Genomic DNA, 23,175 nt, shown 5'->3' on the forward strand with positions numbered 1-23,175 from the left:
TTCTACAGATGCTAGCATGCTTGTATGTGCCGCTGTTCAGAAGAGGACAAAGATGCGCGTGCAGAGAAAAACAAGTCGTACTGCCGTTGTTCGAATCAGTTTGACGTCCTTGCGTGCCCTTATCAGCAGGTTACAGTCACGTTGTAACGTGACACTGGTGGAGGTGCTGGGTAATAGTCTATGCACTGTTACCACGAGGAAGATCTCGGTCCCAACATTGACACCTTAGTAGAAACAGCCAACCTTCGACGCAGTCGGCGGCAACTAGGCCTACCACCCCAGTTCAGCCCTCTTCCGGAACGCTCCAGAACCATGGCATATGCGACAACTGCAAGCCAGACTGAACCGTCCGCGACTCCGCCACCACCATGGCTACCAGCCTCCCGAACGCCAAAGCCCTTCCATGGGGAGCCCTACGAAGACGTTGAAGACTGGCTGGACCAATACGATCGAGTCGCCGTCGCCAACGAGTGGGACGAGCACCGGAAACTGCGGTATGTCTATTTCTACCTGGAGGATTCGGCGCGTATTTGGTTCGAGAATCACGAGGCCGCCCTGACAACCTGGCCGGTGTTTTGCACTCAGCTGCGGAACACGTATGGTAGCGCTGACCGGAAAGAACAAGCCGAACGTCTCCTCAATTCTCGCAATCAACGACCCAATGAAAGCGTGGCCATGTTTGTTGAGGAGATGTCTCGTCTGTTCCGTCGAGCGGATTCTGCAATGACGGAAGACAAAAAGGTGCGCATTCTGATGCGGGGTGTCAAGGAGCAGCTGTTTGCAGGACTTGTACGAAACCCACCAGCTACCGTGGCAGAATTCCTCCGTGAAGCGACGACAATGGAGCGAATGCTGAGACAGCGATCTTCGCAGTATGAGCGGTCCGACAACCTTGCATGTCTGTCAGCAGCCTTGGTAACACCCGATGTCACGAGCGTGAAAGACCTTGACGAGCTGCAAAAGCTTCACGCAGTGCCTTCACAGCCTCAAGTGGCTGCTCTGACAGACGTCGTCCGTGAAGAGGTGCGGCAGCTGGTACGACCATTAGCGCCACCTCCAACCGAAGCTCCTCTGCTAACGTTTGCGGAAGCTCTACGTACTCCTGCACCGGCAGCCAGCTATTTCCCCCGACCGACTAGCCTGCAGACGCCACAGCACTTCTCGGGCGGGCCACGCTATGAAAACCAACGACTGCAGATGCCGCAGTACTTCTCGGGCCCACCACACTATGAGAATCCGCGACCCAATTTGCGTAAATCTAGCGTGTGGCGCGCTTCCGACAATCGACCACTATGCTACCACTGTGGTGAGCCAGGTCACCTGTACCGGGAGTGCTCGTACAGACAGATGGGCCTACCTGGATTTCGGCCAGACGCTCGTCGGCCCAGGGACGGCGAACGACCCCGTGCCATTGCAGAATACTTGGCAAGTCTACCGTCTCCGAATCTTCAGCGACGCCAATCACGCTCTCCGTCTCCTCGACGCTCTACGTCCGCGAATCAATACTCCACTTTCGCCGATGTTGTTGCGGGACGATCCGCTAGGTCCCCAAGTCCACGCCGGGGAAACTAGAATCAGCGGCCTCCGGGGGTGGGACCACTGTTAACCTATCGTCAAAACAGCCTCCTCCGACCCTTCCACCGACCTTCGACGATTCCTTTCAGCCGACACCTCACATCGCTGACGAACCCGTTTCTGCTGACATTGCCGTTCGTGTCGACAACCATCCAGTGACTGCTCTAGTCGACACCGGCGCCGACTACTCAGTTATCAGCGCTGAACTTGTGGCTGAACTCAGGAAAGTCACGACTCCTTGGGGGCATGGACCAAACCTTCGGACAGCCGGTGGTCATCTCTCGACACCAATCGGGAGATGCACCGCAAGGCTGCAAATCTGTGAGTCGACGTTCGTTGCTTCTTTCATTGTGCTTCCCGAATGCTCCCGGAAAGTAATCCTTGGCATGGACTTCCTTCGTGAGCACGGCGCTGTTATAAATCTTCGAGACTGCCTCGTAACGTTTGCTGACGACTATGGCCCGAAGCCTAGAGATACCAATCCGCAGAAGACTGCACTTCGCATTGTCGACGACACCGTCACACTTCCGCCACACACCAGTATGTTCGTTACAGTACAGGGCGACATAGACCATGCCAGTAGTGGTATCGCTGAAGCCAACCTTTCGGTGCTCTTGTCTCAGCAAATCTGTGTTGCCCGCGGCATAATTCAATTTAAACGTGGGATGACTGAGTTGTTGGTCACCAATTTTAGTGGACCATACCAACATTTGGCCAAGCGAACAACTATCGCTCATTTCGAATCCATTGACGATGAAGCGTGTACGACGATAGCCCCAATTTCTGCAGCCGTTGAAAGTGACACCGCGGTAACCGATGCAGTCGATGTCAATCCGAAGCTGTCATGTGCACAGAAAGAGCAAATCCGCTGTATCCTCCGCATGTTTAGCAACTGTTTCGCGTCTACATCCAAGATAAAACAAACGCCAACCGTAAAGCACCGCATTGTCACTGACCATTCTGAGCGACCCATACGTCAACACGCCTACCGAGTATCACAAAAGGAACAAGAGGCTATACGTTCTCAAGTGAAGCAGATGCTCGAAGATGGCGTAATCCAACCCTCGAACAGTCCATGGTCGTCCCCCGTCGTACTGGTAAGAAAGAAGGACGGCACTCTCCGATTTTGCGTCGATTACCGCAAACTCAACAAAGTCACAAAGAAAGACGTTTATCCGCTTCCGCGCATCGACGACTCACTAGACCGCCTCCGACACGCCCGATACTTCTCCTCTATGGATTTACGCAGTGGCTACTGGCAGATCGAAGTTGATGAACGCGACCGAGAGAAAACAGCATTCATAACGCCTGATGGTCTGTACGAATTCAAGGTGCTGCCCTTCGGTCTGTGTTCTGCCCCTGCGACATTCCAGAGGATGATGGATACAGTGCTCTCCGGTCTCAAGTGGGAAGCATGCCTTGTTTACTTAGACGACGTCGTTGTCTTCTCCCAAACGTTTGAGCAGCATTTGCAGCGACTTAGATCTGTGTTTGCTGCAATTCGCACGGCAGGCCTATCACTGAAACCCGAAAAATGTCATTTTGGTTACAACGAATTAAAGTTCCTCGGTCACCTTGTTAGCCCTGATGGTATTCGGCCGGACCCAGACAAAACATTGGCTGTCGCAGATTTTCCACCACCTACCAACAAACGTGATGTGCGTCGATTTTTAGGCCTCTGCGCATACTACAGACGCTTTGTGCAAAATTTCGCAAACATTGCCGAACCCCTCACTCGTCTGACAAAAGACGACGTTCCCTTCGTGTGGGGTCTTGAGCAAACACGCGCTTTCTCCGAGCTCCAGCAGCGTCTCCAATCTGAGCCCTTACTCGGACACTACGACGAATATGCCGACACTGAACTACACACAGACGCCAGTAACATCGGCCTTGGTGCAGTCCTTGTCCAGTGGCAAGGCGGTGTCGAACGCCCTATTGCTTATGCGAGTCGGATTTTATCATCTGCTGAGGCAAATTACACAACAACTGAAAAGGAGTGCCTAGCTGTTGTCTGGGCAATAGCTAAATTCAGACCGTACCTGTATGGTCGCCCGTTCAGAGTTGTTATTGATCATCATGCGCTCTGCTGGTTGGCGAACCTTAAAGACCCTTCCGGACGTCTGGCCAGGTGGAGCTTACGCCTTCAGGAGTTCGATTTGACAGTCGTGTACAAGTCTGGCCGGAAGCATACTGACGCGGACTGCCTTTCCCGAGCTCCTCTTAAGACAGTGTCAGGTGATCACGATCTCGACGGCCGTTTTCTCTGCGCCGTTAGTGTATCCGACTTGGCCGAACAGCAGAAGAACGATTCCGAACTTCGACAATTCATCGAATATCTCGAAGGCCGTACGCCGCATCCACCACCAGCATTCGCCCGCTCGTCATCATCGTTCTGCGTCCGCAGAAATATCCTCTATAAAAGAAACTTCGACCCTTACGCGACTGAGTACCTGCTCGTTGTCCTGCCAGTGTTACGAGCCGATGTCTTGTCCGCCTGTCACGATGAGCCTTCCTCAGGCCACTTGGGATACACACGTACCTTGGCCCGGATTCGCCAACACTACTACTGGCCTAAGCTCAGTCGAGACGTGAAGCATTACGTGAAGACGTGTCACGAGTGCCAGCGCCGTAAAGCACCACATCAGCGCCCAGCCGGCTTTTTGAAGCCCATCGCTCCTCCGACACAACCGTTCCAACAAATAGGCATGGATCTACTCGGACCTTTTCCCAAGTCTCGTGACGGCAACCGCTGGATTGTAGTCGCTACTGATTACATGACGCGCTACTGCGAAACGAAGGCATTACAACGTGGCACCGCCATTGAGACTGCCCACTTTTTTATGAAAAACATCGTCCTCCGACATGGAGCACCAGCAGTTGTCATAACTGATCGTGGCACAGCTTCTACCGCCCGGATGATACAAGACGTCATGCAGCTTAGCGGCACAGTACATCGAAAAACTACTGCATACCACCCACAAAGCAACGGCCTTACAGAGCGACTAAACAAGACGATCGCCGACATGCTATCCATGTACGTTGACCAAGACCACAAAAACTGGGATGACATCCCCCCTTATGTCACGTTCGCTTACAACACAGCTGTGCAAGAAACAACTGGATTCACACCATTCCGGTTGCTTCATGGCAGGGAGGTCACTACAATGCTGGATGCCATGCTTCTACCAGACAGACACCAGATTAGTGTCAAGACGAACGAATTTATCAGACTGGCAGACGCGGCCCGTAAGCTTGCAGTCGAACGAATCTATAAGCAACAATGCATCGACTCGCTGCGGTACAACGCTCGTCGTCGCGATGTCTCTTACCAACCCGGAGAACGAGTATGGCTGTGGACTCCTAATCGACAACGGGGCCGGTCGGAAAAGTTGTTACGCCGCTATTTTGGTCCCTATAGAGTTCTCCGTCGTCTCAGCGAAGTGAACTACGAGGTTCTTGACGAGGACATGGCTCGTCAATCCCGCCGTTTACAACAGCCACACGTCGTCCATGTTTCGAGGATGAAACCATTTTACCAACGCTGACTATTCGTCACACTTCCTTGAGTAGACTTACAGTGATTGTGAACACCCCCTTGTGTACTGCTTATCGTGTGTGTTTTCATCTGGCAATAATGTTATGACATCGGGACGATGTCCTTTGGGAAGGGGGGTAATGCCACTAGTACAAGTTCTGAAACTATTATTTCTACAGATGCTAGCATGCTTGTATGTGCCGCTGTTCAGAAGAGGACAAAGATGCGCGTGCAGAGAAAAACAATAGTCGTACTGCCGTTGTTCGAATCAGTTTGACGTCCTTGCGTGCCCTTATCAGCAGGTTACAGTCACGTTGTAACGTGACAATATCATATATTATATTTAAAAAATGAGCATATTTGTCATCACACAATCAACCTGCACAGTATTGTTTTTACAAAACAAGGCAAGTGCCAATACCATATTTTTATTCACAGAAAAAGAAAAGTGGAAGCAGCTCTGAATGGTAGAGTAAAATATCATAACAGCAAATCTCAGATTAACTACTATTCCGAAAAGCCCCCTCCAAATGTCCATCAGTTTAATGCAAAAATATTTCACTGGTACAAGTTTCAGAATAGCAAATGTTTCTGAATAACATATGCTTACTCGCAGCAGCGAAAACAATGCCTAGTTCTGTACGTGCCACCATAATCAACATCATCATCAAAATGCCAGTGTATTTGTGCCTGCCCTATTTAAATGTGCAACAACCCTATTGCCATCACCTGTACTTGTTTTCCGTGTCGGGCATTGCCTTGATGCTTTGGTTTCGTTAGGCAGCTGACTGCACATGTTATGTGGCTGTTTTTTTGCCTTTCGCTTGGTGGTTGTACGCACATAATGGGCCCCGGAAGCAGCACGAAAAAAATGCGGCGACAGGGAATATGCAGCAAAATCAACCTATGGCACGAAGTTGCCAAGAATTGCTTGTGGATACTGCATTGAGGGGAAGTGCAGGTCGAAAACGCGAGTTTTTTTTCAAAATTACCGATTTTCATTTTCGCCTGTTTTGATAAGATTGGAACCTCTACTGTAATTAAAAAATTACACCGGTCGAGACTTAACTGGAAATGCTATAAAATTGCATCTAAAGAGCACAAGGTGCCTGTTAAAAAGTCGAAAGTGTGCCGTCTTCGAGCACCTTGCCGCCAATAATGCGCCGCCGCTCGCCATTGTTGATCCCATGAGTCGAAGAGTCGAGCCTCACTCTTCAAATAACAACAGTTTCTCTCACTGATGCAGCACAAGAAATAATAAAAAGAACCACTCTTCTGCGCGTTTCTGGCTTATCACATGGTACGAATCGGGGACCGCCATTGGCCGCTGCGCGCCTGTATGTGCTGTGAAACCTATTTGCGGGGTCCATGTCTTGTCCAGCAGCGCAGCTGAACAATGCTTTTCTCGGGTAGTTATCTCTATTATGAATGAAAAAAGGCATTGCTCGCAAGTGAAAGCCATTGTGTGGCGCGCTCTGTAGGAATAGGCTAAGAGCAGCTGGTCCGATTTGCGGCAGTTGTTGGCTTGCAAAAGCCAATGCATCAAAGTCATTGACACCCGTCAGCCGGAAAGTTCGTGATGTGGCAATGGATGACGTCAGCGCCAATCTTGAGAAGTCGAAAGAGCTCCTAGTGAGAGAACTTAGCAGGGACGACATTGCCATTATGTACGACGGTATGTGGCACAAACATGGCTGCAAAATGGCATGACACAGGACTTAGTTTAGATATCGCAGTCCTGGCGAACTTCTTCCTAGCTTGCAGTTGGCACATGGCTCTGCCAGATGGAGCCAAAGTTTGACAAGCGTTTCAAGGCCCTGTCTGTGAGCGAAATGTCTGTAAGGAGTCGGCTCGAAAACGCCGAGAGGGACAAACTCATGGTGCTGGCGTGTTTTAGTCGCAGTGGCCACTACAATAAAGATTGTTCTTTTTGGTGAGCAAATTTCATCTGATTTCATAATATCTTTTATAAAGAAAAACTCAATTTTAACTTTAAAACTCGTTTTCCTCAAAACACAAATTTTGCCATTTTTTCCAAAGTGCCCCTCTTTTTTCGGGCACTTCTAGTGCTCGAATCTGCATAAAATTTCGCCCAAATTTTTTCTAAAGTATAACAAGTGCAATTATCTAGTTTAAATTTCAATATTTTATTGTATAATAAAAAATTGTATGTATACGTTTGCTAGGATAGGTGAAATATGGACTTTTTACGTCTATTATTTTTCACGCGTATTACATATTTTGTAAGTGCTTCCTAATTAGTTATTTGCACTCCACACTTTATTTGAAGCATTATGAACTATAAATGGTAAAACATTACAGAATTTTAAGGATGAAAAGAGGGGGAGCAAAAGGATTAAGGTTTTCACTTTGTCATGTTGCAGAGCTAAAAGTGTGTAACTTGCAAGAAAACTAATTATATATTTGAAATCAGCATAAAAATTTCCATAAACAGCTCAAGTTTCATTGCTCTAGGGTGAATATTAAAGAAAAAGTGTCTTCAAGTAGGATCTCCCCTTAAGGCTTCAACTAGGGTGTGGGAATATTCGAAATTCCTAATATTTTTCTAATTGTGTTTGTTATTCGATTCGATTCCCACTGGAATTTTGCCTACTCAAAGCATTCAAACTTCCCGAAGACAAATACAGTTATTAACAGCCAAATGGCACTAACCCTTTCAGATTTCTTTTATAAGCTTAACTTCATCACACTTTCGTATTGTGGCAAAGCTGCCTTTCAGACTCTGCTACGATAGCAAAGGTACTTTGAGTCGAAAAAGCGCTGGCTCCAACATGAAGATGTACTAAGAGATTACAATAACCCTTCCATATATTTATGCTTCACGGTGTCACATACTGGTATTGCAGCAAAGCTGCCTTTAAAACTCCATTATAGCCCTTAACTGACTAGCAAAAGAGCTGGTACGAACCTACGCGGCAGAGGTGGGGGCTTTAATTAATTAAGTTTTGAACCAGACTGTCAGAAAGAATCCAACGAAGATTTTCAGCATCCGAAATTTTAGATTCTTTTGTACCCCGATGTCTGCAGGGTAAAAAAAAAAGTAATTTTTGTAGGGCAATGCAAGGGGCGGTGGGAGTGCGAGAATTATGTGGGTGCGAAAACTATGCATGTAAATATGATTATTCAAATTTGAATCCAGGGGTCTTCGAATACTATGATATTTGTTCAAATATTTGTACAAGCCTACAAATTTAGATAAAATGGGTCGATCTACAATAGTGTAAATATGGTAACTCAGAAGACAAACGAATGACGGCTCTTCCGTCCACTTCATTCTAAAGAACATTGAGGGCACCACAGAAAATACAAACCTGCAGAAGCATAACGCAAACCTAGCGAAAAGGCTGTCAAGGTCTAGAACACGCACCTTCACATATTGCAGGGGCACCTCAAGCGAAGAACAGCCGAAAGGTGCCGAACTGAAATGAAAACAGGACGGTGAGTGAACCATGCTAGTTGACGTGGCTATTAGCTAAGCACTCATACCAACATCTGCAACACAGTGGTATAAAATACATTGCAGTCCCATTTGCCCCTGAACTCACAACTTCCTGTAGAAACATGGATATAAGGAATTACCAGTTACAACGAGGTAAATGAAGAAGAGTTTTGACATACACAGTGTTAGGAATTTAAAAGTGAACGTATGCAACAGAGATTTGTCTAGCTGGGTAAAATAAACTCTCCAGCCACTTTTAGTCCAGAGTTTCTAATGTTAAAATATAAAAACTATAAACTGACCCGATGTTTCCGGATCAATTCGGTCCCTTCCTCAGGGGTGACTGTTCGGCCAGCTCCGAAGCTAACGCCTTTTCTCAGAGGTGTCCCCCTCTCCATCGTCCTTCTTCCCATTGTTTTTCCTCCTGCGGTGTTTTCTCTACTGGTTTCGTAGACCGTCCACTTGTACGCTCGGTAAGGTCCCCGTGCAACTGGGAACTTATCGAGTATGTACGTGCACTTGTCGCTGCGTTACAACGCAGTAACAAAGAGCGATGGTGGAGAAGGAGACCATCACTAAAAACTAGTAAAAAATGCTAGCTTAGGAGTCAGCCAAACATTCACCCCTTGAAGATAAGACCAAATGAGTCTCAAAACATAGGACCAGTTTTTAAAATTAAAAACTGAAGACTAAATACAGCAGTAAAGTCTCTGTTCACTGAAGTTTGATATCTGTGGCAGTTTCAAAAATGAATTACGTTGCTAAGTGAGCATGTGCCCATGTGCGCCCATGTAGGCATGCTGCACCACACATTCCATCCAGGCAACAGCAACACCACCCGGGCACTCACCTGCCGAGATTCTCGACTCGTCCCAGGCAGGTGGAGAAGCAGTAGTTGTGGCTGATGATGACTGACGGGTAGAGAGACTGGAAGTCCAGCACCACAACAGGGTCCGTGTAGAGCTGTGCACGAGGCTCCAGCACGAGAGGAATGAACTCAGGCGCCCTCTGGCGAGCGCGCTGGGCCGTGGATGCACTCAGTGCCACCATTCGATGGCTGCGTGCCAGCCGCAAGAGCATGGACTCCACCCGGAACTGAGAATGTCACACACACAAAAGTGATGTGGAGACCAGAAACATTGAAGACAGGATTTCAGCGGAAATTAACTGCTTCTATTCAACGAAGTGTTTAACAATGCAATAATCGAGAGAGTGGATGAAAGAGCTCTGCTGCAAACTTGCCACAGCAGCCCTACTTCCATTAACTATTCTGAACATCTGTGTGCCTTTTAAGCTCTTCATTCATACACTTTTTGACGACACCAAGTCACTAAAACACACTCTCAACTGACGGCTAAAGAAACAACCAAGTACAGTCAAACTCCGCTACAACGAACACCGCTTCAACCAAATTTCCACGACAACGAAAAATTCCTGATTCCCGTTAGCAGTCCATAGGAGTCAATGCATAAATATTTTCACCACAACGAACACTTTTTATTCGATCATCCCACTTTAACGAAATTTTACGATGCAATGCTAGGCTCCGATACTTATTTCTATGCAGTAAACCCTATCTTTAACATTTCTATGCATTTTCAAAGCCTGAAAATGCATCAACGAAGTCTAAAACACGCATTGGCACCATCAGAAACCGCCACCATTGCTCGATAGAGATGACAATGATACTGCCCTGCTTTTGTTTTGCCACTGGCTTGCTTTTGAGCCGCAGACGTTCCGAAGCTGAAGCTCAGTCGCTCAGTTCATGGTGTCTTTCTGGCAGCTGCTGTTTGCAACCACGGAACGATGCCTTTTCCGATTCCGATGCTTATCATTATGTTCGCGCTTGGCCAGTGTCGTAACTAATCAGAGCTGCTGTTCATTCGCATTATCAACAAAATCTGCTAGTCGTGATATTGAATGATAAGAATGGCTTAAAATAATGCAAAAGCCGCTCCACGATACCCTGCCTCTATCTCGACGTTGTCAGATACTTTTGACGGCGGATAGCTGCTGGTGTTAATGTGTTAATGCCACTGGTTTGGTTCGTTCACGAAAGCGCTTTTAGGCGTTGTTTCAGCACGCTTTTCACCATGCCCTCACTATGCATGGGTGAGAATCACGTCGTGACGCTGCTGCGAAAAAATAGGAAGCAGCGACATTTTTTGAATTTTGAGAATAAACGTTCATTCGTTTTGCTAGCTCAAATCAGCGTTATTTTTTTCGATTTCACTACAACAAAATTTTTGCTCCAACGAAATTTTTTCCCGTACCCCGTCAGTTTCGTTGTAGCAGGGTTCGACTGTACAGTTAGCCCTCAATTTATTAAACCTCAACATAAAATTCACACTATTGCAAGAGTTCTCTCATATTAGACAACAGCATATAAAATTACAGGACCGATCCCTGAAGCATCTTTTATGTATTCCTTAGCAAAAAAAAATAATAAGCCTACCCAGGCATCACGTCATACCAGAGAGAGGAGAAATGGTAGAGAAGCAAAGGCAGGGGGAGGTTAACCAGTCCAGGAAAGCCGATTTGCTACCCTACACAGGGTAGCGAAAACAGGGAGACTGAAAGAGATGTACAAAAGCGGTGCCCACCTGCGACCCGCGACTTAGCACCTCGTAGAACTGAATGCCAAAGATGCGCGCCATCTGGCTCGTCTTGCCAAACACATTCAGCTCGTCGAGCAGCTCCAGGTTGCCGCGCGCACGAAGCGCGTAGTGCTCCACAGTACGCCACCTGCACCCAAACCCATAAGCATTGTCACAGACAGCTGGCATATTCCCAAGCATAGTAATCGTCGACTCCCAAAGCTAATAAGCGCTGTGTCTTTTCCTTCTATTGTCTGTATCCTAACTGCTAGTCGCACTGCTAGTTATTCCACGATGCTCGTCATCTAGCTTGTTCGCATTTTCATTCTTGAACCCTTAGTTCTTGCAATCTTTCCATCAATAACGCCATGTCATGCTGATAGCAAGCGCATCATGTGAGCTATAAGTGTCAGGCACACAATGTTAAAGCAAGAAAAAGCATGCAAGACAGATGACAGTAACTTCTGCATGACAAAAAAGATGCTTCCCCACCCTCTACCTCCAAATGGTGCAAGTGTTTTGAAAGTGCACCAACACGATTTACTATTAGCAACCCTTAAATAAGCAATCTTCTTCAACGTCCCCCAAACAAGAAGCCCAAATCACACTGGCGGTAGGCCAACACCTTGGGGGATTTGACAACCATGTCAAGACACCTTCACAAGAGCAATGATAAAATGACAACTGCACTTTGAACACCACATTGTGTGCACACGGCATTCCATAGCTGTACCAAGATACAATGAAAGCTTATTTAAACCTTATTTACAATAATTTTTTCAACAACTCTTGCTAGGCGGTGTGGTAATAATAATAACTATTGAAGTGCAATGTCCCGAAATGGTGAATTGATTATGAGAGACACTGCAGTAGTGCACTCTGAACATTTCAACTACCTAGGGTTTTCATGCACCTAAGTGTAAGCTCACCGGCCTTAAGATAGGGCTTTGCGGTAATGCGGATTTCCTCTGGAAAGAGGCTTTCACAGCTTAGCACATTTACACTGCAGCCACCTTTACAAAAGTTAACATTGCAGTTTAACGTACACTTATTTATTCATTTCCTCTAAAGCTGCAAGCTTTGTCAAATGTGGCGCATTAGAGCAATGCCAGTGAAGGAGGCGGTACCAGTACGCTCACCTGAACAGGTCCTTGCTGAACCACTCCGAAAGCAGGCGGAACGAGTAGAGGGGCACTCGCCGATGCATCACATGGAAGTAGGTGTTCTCAAAGGTGTAGATGTTTAGCGCTACCTGCACACGTAGGAAAACACAAGGGCAATCGTGAAAACGTGTCAGGAGAACGCTGGGCTGACATTCAGCTATTGCTACAGCACCAAAATGGCATGCCCCATCAACTTCCCTCATCAGCAAGACTTAATCCTTTGTAATGTCAGGGGTCGGTCCTGGGGCCACTGTTATTCTCACTATACGTAAATGATTGGCCATGCATACTCCAATCGACCGAGTTGCTAATTTACGCTGATGACATAGCTTTAATAGTTACCGCCGTTAGCATAGTCGATTTAGAATATAGAGCTAATGAAGAACTAAAATATATTTGTAAGTGGTTTACAGTGTACAAATTAACACTGAATGCAAAGAAAACCAAATACACCATTTTTCACTCCCGTTACCGAAATGTAAACTGTGAGTCATTTCGACACACAATGAACAAATGCCAACTTGAGTATGTAAAAGAATTTAAATATCTCGGTGTAGTGTTTGACAGCCAATTACACTGGAAAAAACAAATTAATTCTGTATGTACTAAGCTAGCATCTGGCTGCAGTATGCTACTGGCTGCTAGAAATTATTTTAGAAGAAATATTCTCCGAGTCCTTTATTTTTCGTTTGTTCAATGTCATCTATCATACTGCTTAGTCTCATGGGGATGGACCTTCAAAACTTACCTTGATCCTATCCGCTAATCACAAAAGCATGCACTTAGAATAATAGATTATGCAGCATATAATGAACCCAGTGCGTCCTTATTTCACAATTTGGAAATTCTACCTTTTGATTACTGATGGCAGCATAAAACCGCAGTCACCATCGGTAAGGTTATTGCACACAGTGTACCTTTCGATGTATCTATCTTTTCTTCCTCGTCCCGCGTCACTAGATGCATGACATTGCGGAATTTTAATCTTCCACCTACTAAAAACGTGTATGGTGAACGCCTACTACAGTTCATAGGAGCTGCAGTGTGGAGTAACATACCACTTCAGATTTAAGATTCTAGGGCTAGCGTGTAGAACAATAGTATTGACCATGTACAAAACCTTACACATAGTTTGATGTTTTGTCTGTACTTGTTTATTTGATTATTTATGAACAAAGTGCAACAATGTGTTCTCTATATATTTCTGTACGTTCTATCAAGCATTTACGTCACCTTCAATACTAATGATATCTTCTTGTATTTTTGTTTGTTTTCTTGAAAAATCATAATTGTTTTGATGTTATCAGCTGATTTTTTTTATACAAATTGTATTCTGCTTGTATACTTTTTCTTGTTAGACCCCTACAAGCCTATGGCTATGGGTCTAATCAGTGTTGTGCATTTCATGAAATGTAATCAGAACAACCTCAATAAAATCCCAAAATCCGTTTTTAAAAACTGTCACTTCGTAGCTGTCTACCGTACTCATACACTGAAATGTGAGTTTTTTTTTTTTTTTCATAACGCCTAATATTAGAAACTTCTCTGACATGACATGGCTATCTCACGATAGCCATGTCATGTCAGAGCGAACATGGCAGCTAATAATCATTATGGCTCTGAAGTAAAAGTTGAGTCAAAATTTTCCTAGCATGACACAAACTGTTGACTCTGGAACTGAAAGTATGATCATTACTCAGCCCCTAACTTTCATGTTTTCATCCAAAAGTAGTATGCCTTCTTGCGAGTATTGTGCCCACGAGTATTGTATCTACAAGTATTGTATCCACGAGTATTGTATCCATGATTATTGTATCCATGAGTATTGTGCCTTCTTGATCCCCAAGTATTGTGCCACACACCAAAGGGACTCTCCAATCTTTTCTGTCCGCCCACATAATCTTGCCGCCAGGCGTCACAGTTGGTGCTACCACGCTAACCATAATGAGGGTGATGGTGAAGATAACATGTGAGCGCTGCACCACCTACCAATTGATGGTTGTTGTCCCTAAACGTGAGTCATCTGCGGAAAACGAGTGCACCACGAGGCGCAAACAACTTTGAAGGGGGTGATAGCACCCCCCAACCTCTTTCATGCCTGAGGCATTGCACAATTTGGTTAAATATGTCACCATCTCTCTCAGCCATGCAAGGTTAACACAGCATAATGCTTAACGAACCTCCTTGCGCAGGATCCGCCAGGCGCACAGCAGGATGCGTCCCAAGATATCCTTGCGGCCCGGTGGCGGCGGTGCCCGTGAAAGCCGCGCATACAGGTCCAGATCCAAGCGCTCGGCTCGATCGCACAGGTAACCCCAGGACGCTCGTTCTACATCATACCCCAGCAGCACGTCTGGGTCCCATCTACATCGAAGATGACAAACACCCTTCTGCAGCAACTGGCTGTCGTTCGTGCGCCAGACGGCAACCCAAAACAGTGCTTTGGGATTACGCATGGAAAATCTCTACAACAGCCCCAGGCAGCAGGCTAGAATCACTTTTCGTACAAGAAGACGGCATTCTCAATGCTTCGACAATGCTCTCAAAAATACAAGAAGAAAGTAGTATTTCATGCATACAACGCAAACATACTTTCCCATTGCAGCCAATTCGCTGCTTCCGCAGCTTGCGAAATTTCCCCACCAGTCTTTTTTTTTTTTTTCTTTCTTGCTCTTTGCAAAATCAGGAACACATTACATGTGGGCATACCCTTCGTGATTGTGAGCAAAGAAGGAGAGGATGACTGATGCTGCCTGTTCTCTCATCAATCTTGCGCAACTTTTGGGCACTAGTCAGACACCAGCCAGCGTTGGTGTCTGACAAAACATTCGTGTGTTACCATAAGCACACCATCAAAATTGAATGAATGGGGTGACAAACTGTCAATAGCACCCTAGAGAAACGAAACCGACTATAGTGTAAGAGGAACCAAAGGGGTAAACATTGCAATTGTTGTATAACTCATTAGTGTCATGTTCTCTTTAGAATTGTATTTAGAAATATAAAAATGAAATCGAATTATTATTTACTTTATTCATGAAATGGAATATATGCGCACAAAAATGTGAAACAACAGCCTGCACAGCTAGTGGCTGGACCAACGTGGAAAATACAGTAGACTCACAGTAAACGAAACTGCCATGTAAATGGAACAACTGCCTCCAGCACGATTGGTTTTATTCTTAGATTTTCCATTCTTGATCATCTCTCAGTAAACAAATCTGATCTCTTTGGGCTCTGTTTCATCTCTCAGTAAACAAATCTGATCTCTTTGGGCTCTGTTAAACAAGAGACTGCGGTGCATAAAGATTAGCAGCGTAGATAGCATTAAACGATATACTGCAGTGTATAAAGGTTAGCATAGTAGATAAGTGATCACAGAGTAAAAAGATTTTGTTTGTAATTATGAGCAAGCTTAAATATATTAATTTACGTTTTGAATAGAAAAAAAGATATTTCACTTTACAACAAGAAGCATTTACATGCAAGCTCAAAGAGTTATTACATAGGCACAGTATTCCACGCTAGATCATAAAAAAAAGAAATAGTCATTCCTCTAAAGGTATTTTACCAATTCCAGCAGACTGCTGATGTGTCGTTAAGAGACACTGCCTCAGGGCCGTGATCAGAATGCAGGAATATGCAGGAATGCAGGAATATGATCAGAATGCAGGACACCATGATGCAAGCATCAATCTCACCTGTGCACCAGCTCAACCACAGCATGGAGAAGATCCAGCTCGGAGCGCACAACCTGGGTGCGCAGTGAAGTTGTAGCCACACCCGTGCGGTACAGAGAGGCTCCTACAAGGTCTTCCATGTCCACTTGCCGCGGATCTCCGACAGAGCACCAGTGCATCGCACCCGCCTCGAGCGGTGCATCCACACCGTAGCCACGAGCGCACCAGAGCACACACTGCACGGGGTCGTAATCGGGGTCGGGACGGAGGTCGCTCCGTGTTCGCACGTGCACCTCCAGGCTTAGCACTGTCAGCACTCGCTCCTGCATTCCACAAACGCATAGCACAATGTCCCTATACAAGCTGGAAGTCACTAATCTTGCCCGTAGTGATGAGACAGCTGCTTGCAACAACCATGCATCAACTGAGTGTTTGATTGATTGATCTATGATCAATAAACCGACCAACTGAGATCTCTTAAAAAATTAGAAGCTGAAAGTTATGGAAGAGCATCACACGCAGGAAAAACATAAAATGCACAGACACCGCACTGATCCTCAGACAATTTTAATCCCAGTTTGTAGTACACTTTCACCCTTGCGTGTGTAGTTTATGTGCTAGTTATCATCTCTAGCTATGTACGAACTCACCAAAGCATCCGTTTTCGCTAAGTTCATTTCAGCAATAGCATTAGCTTCCTGAAGTTATCCTACAAGCTATCTAATAGTACTTCGTATGTGTGTTCGTGCATTTCATCTAAGACAACAAGATGTGCTTTATCAGGACTGGGAAACTAATAGAAGCTATGTGTGACCCAAACGAGTGTCACAACTTGCCAATGAAACCTTACGAGAGAAGTAAGCTCAAGCAACGTGCAGACACGTTGTATTATATGCTTCTACAGATCAAACAAACAGCATAAGAATGATTAAGGCCTGGAGCCATCACTTCAACACATGACCCCAGTAATAGCATATTCTCTGCCAAACACCAAAGCTGGTTACTTGAAATATGAGCGCGTGACGTGGAAAATGGATTAAGACAGGAACCTGTCTCTGTTATGCGCTCATATTTCAAGTAATCATGTATCCCCGACTTGCCCAAACAGCCATTTTGACCAAAGTTGGGATTTGATTGCTCCCACGAACAGTACTAACAAGGCTACTTCTCCGAGTACTGTGGAGACTCGCGTGTATTCTGATGAGATATTTGGGCTCCAGAAAGGCAGAGGAGTGAATACCTAAAAAATACTCAAATACTTGCGCACTGCAGGAAGCTATGACACCACTACCCACCTGCTCACAGAAAGGAGACTAAAGAACAAGCAGCGACTTGAGAGAGAGGGCAAAAGCAGGCACATGTCTTCATGGTACACTACTCCATGCAAGGAATCCAGGAAAATTAAACCACAACTGCACCTACTACCCAGAGAATGCGATTGCCCTGTACTGTATGGTACGGGATGCCCAAACGATTTTAAGTATTGCACCGATTAACAAACAGAGCGTAAAAGAAGAAAGAAAACCTCGAAGACCAGTAGGAAGCATTTCTGACAACACTACAACCTGCTTCACATGTGAGCGAGTAAGCAGTGGCGGTCGCAGCGATGAGCGGCAGCAGGACGCGCAGACACGGGTTCATTAAACATGCACCATTTTTTGCAAGACCTGCGCTAGATGCACCACGATGATTGGAGAAAGCAGTCGTCCCACAGGTCCCCTGTCTTCAAGTTCGCTTGTTTTAGTGCGCTTAGGCTGCAACTTGCACCAGCCTTCTGCTTCAGCGCTCGGTTTTTACACGCCTAAGCCTTGAATTATGACAATGTAAAGTGAATCAGAGTGCGATTAAACAACTTCAGTATTCACGTTTATTTTTGTCCACCTCTCACCACGCAAGTCTTGTTGCATGCTCATAGACGTGGCCAGGTAAACACAAAATAAAAAGTCGGCTTTTCTAGTTCACAGGGCTGTCGGTGACTTTTGTTCTCGAAGGTGCAAAGCAGCGGAGCACCATCTGGAGAAGCAACCAGATGTAAGCAAACCAGCCGATCATAATGAGGGTGGGTAAAGGAGCTCGTCTCTCTTTTTGTGTGCATTCCAGTAAAGAGGCAGCGGCATTTTGTCATTCAAAGGAAGGATTGTCATTCAAAGGATCATTTATTGGGAGGTTAGTCACATGTACTTCATTCACGTTATTAGATCTTTACCTCTGTTCATCATCACCTCAATATGTGGTATACAACATAGAGTACTAACAACAAGAACTTTGAACCATGTGTTGTAAGTGCACTACCACTCTTTTTATGCAGTGAATTCAGCCAGCTTATACAGCCCCCTTGGCAAAGCTATGCAATGATGGGACAAAACTTCAAAAATGTTTTTCTACGCTATGATAAATAATCACTTTGATTAAACTTTCTGAGAACAAATTCGCTGTGATCTTCAATCCTATGCAGTTTCCTGCTGATTTTTGCTTGGACCACCTTAGGGTGCTACAGATGTCTCAACTTACACCAAAGTGGCATTTTTGCCAAGTTCAGGATTTTATTTTTAGAGTCTATGCGCCACACACCGGCAAAACAAAAATATTTGTAAATAGTATGTCTTATGGAGAGTTTGACAGAAGTAATTTATGCATTGTATTGATGGTCGCGTTTTGTAAAAAAATTCTCGAAAACACTACTATTTGCTCAGTTTTGTGTATGCTCTAGAGTGAAAATTTTGTAGCTATCACAAGGAACTGTCTTATATTACAAGCACGTTACTCTAAAAACGCAAAAAAAGCAAGTATTGAAAGGATGTGCGATATTATGAATATATAAGTAACTTTTTTCATATCTGGTTTTCCACGATCTCTCGAATTTTAAATAGTGGTCACTGGTGCAAAAGCTTTTTGCTGCTCAAAATAATTTGGGAAAATGCTTTAGAACTAATGTGTATATGTGTTTAATTCTCTCAAACTATTAGACAGAAATTTATGTTTGGCCAGCGCCCTAGTTGGGACAGTTGGCATGGAATGACCATCAGTTTAAGATATTGTTATACCAGCTTATATGCTCCAAGTATAGGGAAATTTAAAACATAACATATTTTACAGGTTATTTCAGTTGCATACTACTGAAAGTGAAATCCTGCTACTATTGCAAGTTATTTCTACATCCTTTGAACTGGAAAAAAAAAAAAGACATTTGCACAGGCCTTGTTTCAAGTCTTAAAAAGTATTATGCAGGCTAGTTAGGCCATGACCAATATGGCCAATTTTCACTATAACATGTCATATACACTATTCTAATTTTATTCAATATCATTCCACCGAAATCACTACCATATTCACCCACGTAACGAATGCACTCGCATAATAAACGCACCCCCAGTTTCAATCACCAAAATTTGGATCTTTTTTTACTCCTGCATAATAAACTCACCCTCTACATTCATCCGCTGCAGTCTCGCAAGCTGACACCTGGTGCCCCTTCGCCTATTGGATCTTTTCTGTTTTTTTTTTTTTTATTATTATGCTGACCCCCCTCGGCTTGCTCCTTTTCCTCCTTTGTCTGCTGCCTCGTGCCATATTTTTTTTTTTTTTTTCATCTGTGCGCGGCATGTCCCCTGTTTTTTAAAATTATCTGTGCGCCACAGCATGGTTCATGAACAGTACAAGTGTAAAGGCATCGTAGCTGAAAAGCACACAGCGAGCGGAGGTCACGGAACTGCCCGCGCCAACAGACGGTCGCTTCCTGCAAATGGGAAACCTGAGGGCTCAACCAAATGCCCGCGATTTTCGAGTAGTGACAACAGAATTTGCTGTCGCCATGGCTGTCGCAAAGGGCCATTTGTCGCCATCGCGGCGCAGGTTTCTGGAAAACCAGAAAAATTGCTTGTTGCTCAGGAAAGATTGTGACGATTTCCGCAACGTGGTAGCACCCCTGATTCTTGCTTTGGTTGCAATTTGCTCTTTCTGCTAGTTATCCACGCGTACTTCAAAGAAAGCAAGCCATAGGCTACCTTTTCTACAGTAACTTCTCATGTAGACAGCAAGGCGGCCACCGTATTTTGTTGTCAATCCTGATATCGACGGTTTGTTTTGATGCTTCGGTGGTTGCTTGCTGCAATGGCAAGGACGTCGTCATGGTTGTCATGTGCGGTTGCCCCGAAGCTGGCAAAGTGCGTCGTAGCATCATAGCGCACACTTCTGAGCGCTCCTCAAGATCACAGCAGATACCATTGTTGTGGTTAAATGATTGCGAAAAAAGGAACCCGCAAAACAATTTTATGAAGTGCACGGGCTGTGCAGGGACAGCTTGCAGAAGACATCGCCTGAAACTACTGAAGATCAGTGAAGTGCAACAAAGAAGCTGTTTCGAAACAGTGTACGCGTATGTCGATTGCGAAAGGTTAAGCGACCTAACTTTTTTTTTACATTACTACATTTTATGCTGATCCCCAAAAAAAGTTTTCATAAAATTTGCCTGCATAATAAACGCACTTTAAAGTTGTCTCCAGTTTTTCGAGAAAAAAAAGTGTGTTCATTATGCGAGTAAATACGGTATTTGCTTCAAATGCACTTTGAACCTAAAATTCACTATTTGTGTGAGCCTAGCTACCACACCTCTGCATTTGAAAACAGTCTAGTGACAGTGAATACTTTGTGAGGGTGGCCGAGAGAGGGCGTTACGTGATGGCATGATCATCATCATCGGGACTTGGCCAAGAGAGGACACTACATGATGGCACCATCATCATCATGGGGGCTGGGAGTTGTGGGGGTTGCGTGTGTGGGGAAGAGGGGAGTTCGGCCTGGTTGGGAAGAGTGGCAAGACACAGCGGTTGTGTTGTGCGCGATTTAGGGTTAGCGCATGAGAACTTGAAGTAAGACACCATATTTCTAATACTGAGGGAATTTCATCACTATGTAAGCATAGAGGATGGCATCTCACCGTGTCTGCCGGTAACCTGGCTCCACTGAGGGCAAAGCGGCACGTTGGTCCATCCAGTTGCGACGTGCTTGTCTGAAAGCAGTGTCAGTGGCAAGCTGTTAACGCTGAAGTTGTCAGGAGTTTTTCTGCCCACACTGCACCTACAGGTTTTTCTAAAGAGCAACAATTTAGTATCTCTCCGAGTAGTAGTACCCCTGTCAAGTAGGCAAATAATTCGCACTTACGGACATAGTCACTCGTTAAAAAGGGTAGTGTCACCAAATTTCGAGGCCATAACAAGTCTGTTGTGGATTTGCACTGCATGCAAGGACACTCCACATGAATGCTCAGACAGCAAACGTTTAGAATATATTTTAATTGACTTCCAAAGTGTGCCTAAATGCTCATTCTTCCGTCGACACCCATCGTTAGCCCTTCCAACACTGACGTAGCTCGATGGGAAGGGCAGCAAAAGTTGCAGTGACGTCACACCAAATCTGTAGTGACAAGAGCCACTTCCGAACCTCCGCATGTTGCATACCGGCAAAGCATCGGTTGCTACATCACTCGCCAATGCTGCAGCTAGCCATGGCAACTGTCTGCGTGTCTGTTTTGCTGATGCTTATGTGGCATGTGTGCAAGAGCAGACGATAGTCAGCATGATGAGCGTCACAGCCTTTTGTGGTCACGTGATCAAGCCACCTACATTGCCCAACTTTGTACCCAGAAACCAAGACCAAGATCTGGCCACATAAATAAGGTGACATTAAATTATTTAGAGAGAATAGATGACTTCGGTGAGTGTATTATGCTTCCTAAACCTATGAGAAATGCTTGCAGCAAAGAATGTGCAAGCCACAAATATGGTGGCACCACCCATTTAAGCACAATTTGCCAAATCTGATGTGCGGTGTTGTCACTCAAAGGAGGGCTCATTCCAGCTAGAGTGCATTCACGGAACACACTATGCTGGCGAAGTGCATAGCCTTGCTGTCAGCTGTTTCAATGTTACAAATGTGCAATGCACAAAAAAGGGACACAAAATTGTATTTTAGTGGTTGAACAGCTTTGAACAATGTAGTTTGTGTTCAGCAAGACACCAAACAGAACAAAAAGAAAATAAACTTATCCTGTGAGCAACCATTCGCAGTTGTAATTTTTCATCCCATTTATGTAAGCTTGTTTTTCTCAAATTCAGTGCTAATTTTGATGATATACCATAAACCAATTACTCCTTATAACTCTTTTTAATTTGCCTCTGAAAAAGGACCCTTAGCCTGTCTCCATTAGTGTTTGTTTTGTTTTGCTCCGTTGCAACTGCGCCCACTTCCCTCTTCATCACTGCATAGCCTAAAACGTCACTCAAGGACAGTAGTGGACTCTCTGTAGGTGCACGTAAGTGCATTGGTCCCATAGGTCGGCACTTGGAGAGACTACTCACTTATACTCTCTCACCACAATGTTTTCAGCCTTCACCCTCACTCACGTTCATACTCACGTCTACTCCCACTCATAGGCCCTCACTCACGTTCATACTCACGCCTACTCACACTCACTCCTACTCACACAAGTTCATACTCACTCCTTCTCACACTCAAAGTACTCACTCACGTTCATGCTCATTCCTACTCACACTCACAAGCTCTCACTCAATCCCACTCACATTGATGAATACTCACATTCATACTCACGGATACTCACACTGATGAGTGCTCACTTATGTTCAAATTCACATCTACTCACACTCATGAGTACTCACTCACGTTCATACTCACTCATACTCATACTCAGAGTAGTCACTCACGTTCATACTCACTCCTATTCACACTGAAAGTACTCATTCATGTCCATACTCACTCTTACTCATACTCATGAGTACTCACTCACGTTCTACTCACTCCTACCCATACTCATCAGTACTCACTCATACTCACACTCACCACGTTCAAATGAGTATGAATGAGTGTGAGTGAGTGTACTCATGAGTGAGTATGCGGAGCTATGATTGGCCCACTTGACAGGGATGTTACACATAGGGAGGTTTTGAAATTCCAAGTTACTCTGGGTAGAACGTCGCAGAATCTAGTCTTTCAATTCTGAAAATCCGAACAAAACTAAAGATTTATGCAATTATTTTAATCAGCACAATGAGTGCTCCACAGGCCATGAGCTAAACGAATGTTTTGGTAGTCGCCTGAACACTGCAATATCTTTGTGCTGTTACCTTTGCCTAATTATGTAAAGTTCATC

General features: G+C 45.1%; 1 protein-coding gene across 2 annotated transcripts in view; it reads right to left on the reverse strand.

Moving 5' to 3' along the window:
• PolZ1 (DNA polymerase zeta catalytic subunit) overlaps window positions 1-23,175 on the reverse strand; it is a 282,317-nt gene that overhangs the window by 48,354 nt on the left and 210,788 nt on the right. For both annotated transcript variants that reach the window (XM_075896104.1, XM_037424966.2), the window contains exons 17-23: window positions 20,947-21,018; window positions 16,032-16,333; window positions 14,511-14,694; window positions 12,307-12,419; window positions 11,174-11,315; window positions 9,421-9,665; window positions 8,499-8,550 (exon numbers count right to left, since the gene is read on the reverse strand). In XM_075896104.1, coding sequence (XP_075752219.1) covers window positions 8,499-8,550; window positions 9,421-9,665; window positions 11,174-11,315; window positions 12,307-12,419; window positions 14,511-14,694; window positions 16,032-16,333; window positions 20,947-21,018 — 1,110 coding nt within the window. The remainder of the gene's footprint in view (window positions 1-8,498; window positions 8,551-9,420; window positions 9,666-11,173; window positions 11,316-12,306; window positions 12,420-14,510; window positions 14,695-16,031; window positions 16,334-20,946; window positions 21,019-23,175) is intronic.

Source organism: Rhipicephalus microplus, chromosome 5 (assembly GCF_043290135.1).
Source record: "Rhipicephalus microplus isolate Deutch F79 chromosome 5, USDA_Rmic, whole genome shotgun sequence".
Taxonomy (NCBI): domain Eukaryota; kingdom Metazoa; phylum Arthropoda; class Arachnida; order Ixodida; family Ixodidae; genus Rhipicephalus; species Rhipicephalus microplus.